Below are 8009 nucleotides of genomic sequence, written 5' to 3'. Positions count from 1 at the left end.
GGTCACCTAGTTTTGAAAATGTGACTATGCTCATTTTTCTGTGTGTATAGATAGGTCTGTCATATAAGATTTTTTACTTAATACTGTAAAACAAATTTTTGTGTGTTTAAGTAACAGATTTGATGTCTAGCTTTTAACCAATGGAGTAGCAATGACCAAATTAGGAAAATATTTTTAATTCTTAAAGAATGTTGCAGAGTAGCTTGAAAGTGCCATTTATATACAAACTGCTCATATAGCAGAAAAAAATAATAAGAACAGGAAAGAATTCTATCAGTATCCTATTATGACCTAGAATAGAGGATGGAATTTCATCTCTATTATAGCCCTTCAAGCTACTGAGAGGTGCCATAAACTACTCTTGTTACAATCCAAGGATGGTGGATATGAACTATTTGGATAACAGAAGGCATTTTTGTAATTAAGGAGACATGGGTTGAACAGTGATTTAAGTAATGGTGGTTGTTCTGTTTTACACCAGACGACAACAACAGTTCTTTATTTGTTTGTAGAGCTAAAAATAAATGGATTTTTCTCAAAGCTTTGTAGGTCTGTGTTGTTTACAGTGTGCTTTCAGGGGTACCAATGTGATTTGAACCTGTATTACAACAATCCTGAGAGGCAGGCAGAATGGTCATTTTTGTCTTGTCTTTAATGGGCTGGATATAATTTTCATCAATTTGTGATGCAATAATATGGACTAATTAAGTTTTAAGTGTGTTAAAAACCAGAAAAATTACTATGGTATAAATGGGGCGTGGCATCAAAATGACATGTTTTATTAAATGTAATGTGCAAAATAAAATGAAGTGACCTCTATTCAAAAAAGGTACAAGACAGGAATTATTTAAAAGGCTTTAGTACTCATTTTCAATAAAAAGAATTCTGGCATTATAAAAATACATAAAATAGTTGTGGATTTATACCATTAATTTACATAAGGGTTTTTTTGCATAAAACAAAGTTATAAAATACTTTAAAAGGTATTTTTATATGAAAGTTACTCCCAGTATAAAATTTTTATAACTTTTTGTAATTTTGGTTCATCTGTATAAATAAGGCATTCTGTCCTTTTAAAATTCATAACTCCATTTAAAAACATAGGATTCTTTCTCTTTTAAATAAAAGTCCACTTGAGGTAGTATGTTAAAGCTTTTCTTTGGTCCCATTCAGTCTATGTGTCCAAGTCATAAGACTGAAAATTTGGAGTCCTGTAGTTTTCTAAGGTCTGTTTATAAGTACAAGTGTGATTTTCTTCCTGAAAATCTGTCCTTTCTTTCTCTTCCTCTGACTCACAGTCCAAGTCAGGGGAAGAAGGAGCTTTCAAGCAAAAGGCTCTGGGCTGAAAATCCAATGGCTGTCCAAAGCTTGAAAAGGCATCTAGGTGAGGTCTCCTCAGAGGCTTTCCAAATGTACCTGAAAGAAAAACATCCCTTGAGCTCGCAGGTACTTTACTAGCATGTAAATCAACATGATACACAGCAAATGAAGAAGCATCTTGCTGCATCAACACGAATAAGCTCTGTATACATTCCACATCATGCTACTCAGGAGTTTGTGCATCTGTGCTATGGACAGATATAAGAATACATTAACATATAATGCAGAAGATGACATCAAAACTCCTTCTTATCCACTGAACAAGTGCATCTACTCTTTACCATTTTTTATGGCCTGTAGTAATATTAATTATTGCACAACAAAGTGCCTGAAGTATGCCAACACGCATTCCCCCAAATCCTCCCTTCAGTACTGAAGAGCCCACAATCTCCACACAAGTCACACGGATAGTAACGCATAAGCTAACTGTGCCTGAATATAGAAAGTTTCTTTTAAAATAACCCTGTGCCTTACCCTTTCTTCATTTTCATTTTTCCAAAAAGGAGAATAAACAATCACACCATGACAAAACACAAAAATTTCTTAAAAGCTGTGTAAAATAAAATTCTACTTTTTTCATCAAAAAACAAAAACACCAAGGCGAGTTGTGGCTCATTTTCCCACACTGCTCCTTTCAGTGAAAAGAGGATCTCAGTTCTTTCGTACCATTGTTCCCATGCACTGGACCAAAAAATCCACAAGCTTCTCTTGGTGCCAGCCAATGTCTACCACCACCAGCTTGGGCATTAAGGCTGGATGGCCTCCTTTGCCAAAGGTAGTTCAGCTTGTCTGACTAAGCAGCTGTTGCTAGGTAGGATGCTGTTTTCCACCCTTCTACCGTGGGTTCAGTTAGGAGCCACCAGACATACCAAACCACAATCATGAAGAGCACACAGCTCCACCCCAAAAGCTGCCAGAGCCCAAAACCACTTTTTCCACATGGCTGACAAGCTCAGCTCCTAAGTCATTCCCTAAACTCTTGTCTTCTAGTTGCCACACACAGAGTTACCCAGAAAGCTCCCAAGTCTTAGTTATAGATTAAATACAGAACCAAGTACAATCCCTACCTCTGACTCTACATTTAGAAACATTTATACTAGCTCTTTGGATATCATGGTAACATCATTAAGGAAAAAAAAAAACACACGCTGACATCAAAGCTCTTGCTACATGCAACTTGGAGTCTGGGCTGGAAACTAGGCATCTAATAATTTAATAAACTTACCCATGAAAGAATTACTTGAAGTTACTGACGCTGGCTCTGGATTTGTACTAAAATCTAAAGAGGACTTGTTCAGACACATGTTTTTCATTGCAGGCACTTCATTCTGAGAGTAGCCGGAGTGAATGACCTTCCTCATGTGAGAAGGCCACCCTAGGTTACTGAAGCTCCGCTCACAGGGTTCTTCTGAGGAATGTGAACACGGGTAGCACTCCTTTTTCTTTATGTAACCAGGCTCATAGTGGTCCATTAAAGCTGTTCTTGGGTCTGGACTGCAACCTTTTTAATTGGGCACGCATACCAGAAGGAGACATAGTTAGCGCTTCTAGAAATCTTTCTAGGAAACAGAAGAAATAAGGATGAATGCCACACACCTGCATGATAGGCTTCAAAGGGATCTGGGCCATACACGTTCCCCTTCAAATACACAGGGCCTGAAGATCCCAAAAAGGGACAGAGGAACGGATCTGTGGCAGCTTCCACGTCAGCTTCACTGCTGTTGTCAATGTGGCAGGTCCCTTTAAAACACAAATCCAAGTCACTGAGTCAATTTTACTCATAGTGCCATTCAAGGTTTTCTCCAATTTTAGCATTTTACATACTTTAAGATAGAAATTTGGATAGAACATGATATAAAAGAAAACCTGCATAAATGTATAGGTCCCCCCCATTTTCCCCAATTTATTGAAGCCTATGGATGATACCCAAGTAATTTTGGGGCAGCTCACTGAAGGAGGGTCCAATTGGCACTGAATAGGGCATCTGGTTTCTAAGGGAAACTGATCTGTGTTTGGATTCTGCAGCCAAAGCACTAAAGGTTTAAGCCACATCCTACAAAATATCACAGATGAACAGAACCAGGGATTGGCATTTGATTTATGACCTCCTAGCACCCAGCTCAAAGATGAGGCCTGGCCAAAAAAAAAAAAAATAAAATCACTTATAGGCAGTTGAACTAACAGCACAAAAAATGATATGTCAGTTAGTAAAAGATACAGAAGTCCAAGGATAAACAACAATGTCAAGGTTAAGGTTGTCATGACAGGCCACATGCCTGGGAGGCAGAAAGTGAGGGCTTAGAAGGTGGGTGAGGGTCTGAGAGAGCAGCAGACATGCAGAGTGACCCAGCAATGTTGGGTTTCTAGACCTCTCTTGGAACAGACCCATCTCCTGGCTACATCTGGGCAGCTTGACATTATGCTCCAATTCTGTCCTTCAGGTTTTCATACATGTCTCTTTAATTAACCTCATTATATTTGAATGAGTTTGGGGCTCTGCTTTTTGCTACCAAATGGGCCTAGCCAGAATATTCATGCCCAGATATTCTTTTATCTCTACAGTGCTAGTACCAACTTGCCAAGCGCCCTGTTATGCTTTATGTAATTGTTTGTCTCACCACTGACTAAACTGAAAAATTGAAAACAAATACTCTTCCCTCCTAACTAGGAAGTCTGGCATAGAGCAAATACTCAATAAATGCTTGTGGTTAAAAAAAAAAAAAAAAATGGTAAAATGTTTGAAATAACATCAATGATTCCACTTGCTGAGTCCTTGGTCTGTGCCAAGCACTGTGTAGTTTTCCATTTTCACAACCACCTCGCCAGTGAGCACTGTCACTGCCCAACCTACACAGGGAATGGGTGTGTGCCAAGACTACTCCTGTACCATCCTGCCTCCACCACGACCCTCAAAAACATGGAGCACCTAAAACAAGGGTCAGAATAGATATCTCTAACAGAAGGAATCTAAATCATTTGACTTTGGAGACCAGGTATGAAACTATTTAAGGAGAAAGGATATTCAGGGCCAAATATAAGGAAATATTACACTGCGTGGAGGACTTAAATTTTGCTTAAACTGCCTGTTTCCTTATATTGCCAGAAACAATGATTATTTTCTAGTATTTAAGAGGAGAATATAAAACCATATAATTTCAGTTTTGCTAGTGATCTTAGGCCATGTCCTAAATATCAGTGTTTCAATTTCTTATAAAAGTTAATATTACAGATGAGCCTCCTACCATATGATTTCAAACAACTACAGTCATGGTTATTTTAAACACTCACCAGAACTGTCATGTTGTGGTAGGAAAAACCCACCTCCTGACGAAGTGACGAACTGGTGGTGGCTTCCACTTTCTGAAGAGATGTACCCATCCTGTCTGTCGGCTAATGTTCCCTGAGATGACAAATAACTAGGGATATCTGCTGGCAAGTTGGTCTCATCTGTAAAAAAAAAAAAAAAGCATTCTGTCAACCAAAAATGAATGTCATTGTCCCCCAGGCTTTCCAGATGAACAGGAGATACTACTGCTTTGGTCGCTCCACAAATGAAGTAAGGGAAGATCAACTCTGGCAAAACTATCCAGATGTGTGGTATTCGGGAGATGCAAAGGAGGGCTTTTGGGCTCTGGGAAACATAAGCTGATGTTCTAGTTTATCACCTACTGGACGCAACTCCAAATTTCAAAACAAATATATAAAAAGATAAAAGACTCAAGAATTTTCATAGGATAGTAACTAAATCTTTGAATGATACTTGATTTGATATCTCAGTTTGCACAAATTAGTCAAGGTGGCCCCTTCCTGACTCACAATTACAGTCCCAGTGAATTCCCTTTACAATCCCCTTTACAAAAATGCTGTAAAGGGGAATCCTGGGAAGTCTAAGGTCACGCGTGGCTCTCCACCACCGTCCTGTGAGACTATTTTACTCTGATTTTATCTCACAGCCACCAGGATAGTCTAATGAGGTTTTAATAAAAAGTATTAATCTTTAAACATTAGCTTTATTCCAGGCTGAGTGTTACTTTTAGTTAACAATATTTCTGCAGCTTGAAACGAATGAGTCACCCTTCTGAAATGGGCTCAGACTGTAAGACACACACTCTAGAAAAAATGACTGCAGAACCACAAACACGTGACCACAGCATCCCGTGCCACACTTCTGCTGACGCACCTGTGTTGGTAATGCTGCAGTCCTCGTTCCTCCGCCGGGTGTGGTATATGATGACCACCCACACCAGCGACGTGCCCACCACACAGCAAACCACAGCTATGATCACCACGCCCACGGTGGCCCAGCCATCCTCGTCCAAAGACGGGGCGGTCATCTGAGGAGAGTCGCAGGTGGGAGTGGGGATCACACTAAGGCGCACGTTGCCCCTCTCAGTGCCAAGGGTATTGGACATTTCACACGTGTATTTTCCAGCATCGCTGACATCAGAGTCCACGATAATCAGCAGCTGATTGCCTGCTGCAAAAAAGTGCCTTTCAGTCACCAACAAAGGGCTGTCATCTTTGGTCCAGTTCAGTCTGGGTGGAGGGCTACCGCCAGCAATGCACTGCAGCACGGCCGTCTCGCCCTTGGTTACCGTTCGGTCTAACAGAGGCCGCAAGAAGGATGGCGTTTCTGAAAGGGCAAGTTACAGTTTTAATTTCCTAAGTGAAATCTGTTTCCCATATCACGACAACTAGCATTTTTATTCAAATTGCAGCCTAAAATCTTGAGCTCCCCAAAGAGGCTGGACATCTCTCTTAAAGAGCCTAAAAACAATGCAACCTTTGGGTTTTTGTTACTCTGCTTTCATTTACTCCTAACACCAGGTAAGGAAGATAATTACTACTTTCAGCTCAATCTCCTTCCTTCTTGCCAAGGTTAGAAAACTGGTAGTGGGGGGAAGTTGATAAAATAGTTTTTAAAAATAGAAAAAATATATTAAAATAATTTGAAGAATTAGAGTGTGTTGGCAGATTTATAAAAAAAAAACAAAAAACAAAAAAAACAACAACTCCAGAATGCTTATATTCTTAAGGTGAAACTTTGTATTGTCAAATGCGCTTAGGTCTAAATTAAAATTCTAAACATGATTTACTTTTATTATTTGATATCTTAATAGGTTACTTTAACTTTTTCAAAGATGTGTTATTACTATAATGTAATCACAGTTGTAAGAAGCATTTGTTTAGGTAAAAGATTAAACAAGAACCTTGGTTTCTAGAGTGGTATGGGAGGCTGAGAAGGGAGAACAGGTCCTTCCCAATATGTTCATACATTTATTTTTTGTTCTTTATAGTGTTAAAAGACTGTGGAGAATATGCAACATACCCAGTAGAAGGCAGTAATCCTGGCAAAAATGAAAGAGGTCAAAGCTTTTACTTGTTCCCTCTCCTAGGGACGGAAAAATTCACCTCCTGGGCCATTGATGTAGAGGTGCAAAGCTTTGCTGGTTTCAGAGCTTTGGGGAAGCCCTTTTTTCTTTCTAGCAACAGACAGTGCCCTATGGTTTTCTTCCCACCAAGGCTCTGGTGTGAGCCCATAATATTTGCAGGACTGATACAAACTGCAGAGTGGCCAGGAATCCTCTTACCCAGCACTGTCAGAGTTGCATTTGCAGAAATGCTTCCTGCACTGTTCTGAGCTGTGCAGCTGTACACCCCAATGTCCTCTATCTTCACGTCTACGATGAAGAATACGTCGTCCTCGGGCATCACGTGCATGCGTCTCTCCCTTGCGGCAGGAAAGTCAGTACCTCCGTCCTTCTGCCAGGCTATCTGAGGAGTAGGGTGTCCCACGGCTGCGCACTCCAAGCGTGCCATGGCCCCGGCTCGGATGGTGAGGTCCATGGGGGTTTTGGTGAATGAGGGAAGCACTGAAATCAAAAGGCAGCGCAGGCATGAGTGTCAGGGCCTTGGGAGGGTCCGCCTGCATCCACCCTGATTCCTTCGTATTCCAAATGCCCCTGACAAAGGTAGGACAGGCTTAGTGCTGACTTCAGGACAGGGAAACTGAGACAGATGCAGTAACCTGCTCAGGATTACACAGGGATAGAAGTGAGGGAGTCAGGATGAAAGACAGGTCATGTGATCCTCAGACTGAAGGGCTCCCTGCTATAATTCTGGGCACTTTTAGTTTAATCAATAACTAAGATCTTCAGCAAGTCAATTGATCTCTTTCTACTATGACTATTCATTTCATCTAGTTTTTAAATTTTTTCTTAAGTCCATCTTAGAGGCCCTAACATTTTAAGACTTTAGATATGTTCTATACTATGATTTTAATTCAAAATATTCTATGTGCCAGGCCTCAACAATTATTTGTTGAATGAATGTGTTAATGAATCACACAAAAAGCTTCTGTCATGCAGATACTAAAGGTTAAATGATAAAGTAAGGGTCCTCTTATAAAACTATGCCTGGGGTTGGGGTTGTGGCTCAGCGGTAGAGTACTTGCCTAGCATGTGTGAGGCACTGGGTTCAATCCTCAGCACCACATAAAAATAAAATAAAAGTTAGTGTGTCCACCTACAACTAAAAAACATTTATATATATATATACACACACACACACACATATATGTATATGTGTGTATATATATATATATGTATACCTAAAACACATAGGAAATA

General features: G+C 40.0%; 1 protein-coding gene across 1 annotated transcript in view; it reads right to left on the bottom strand.

Moving 5' to 3' along the window:
• Positions 1-758: 758 nt before the first annotated feature.
• Positions 759-8009, bottom strand: part of Lrig3 (leucine rich repeats and immunoglobulin like domains 3) — a 31565-nt gene continuing 24314 nt past the window's right edge. Inside the window, exons 12-17 of the mRNA XM_048806037.1 lie at positions 6972-7253; positions 5561-6013; positions 4669-4827; positions 2977-3120; positions 2606-2881; positions 759-1416 (exon numbers count right to left, since the gene is read on the bottom strand). Coding sequence (XP_048661994.1) covers positions 1175-1416; positions 2606-2881; positions 2977-3120; positions 4669-4827; positions 5561-6013; positions 6972-7253 — 1556 coding nt within the window. The 3' untranslated portion in view covers positions 759-1174. The remainder of the gene's footprint in view (positions 1417-2605; positions 2882-2976; positions 3121-4668; positions 4828-5560; positions 6014-6971; positions 7254-8009) is intronic.

The sequence above is a fragment of the Marmota marmota genome, unplaced genomic scaffold (assembly GCF_001458135.2).
Source record: "Marmota marmota marmota unplaced genomic scaffold, marMar, whole genome shotgun sequence".
NCBI classification, from domain to species: domain Eukaryota; kingdom Metazoa; phylum Chordata; class Mammalia; order Rodentia; family Sciuridae; genus Marmota; species Marmota marmota.
Note: the sequence above shows the minus strand (reverse complement) of the source record. Positions and strands in the feature narration are given on the sequence as shown.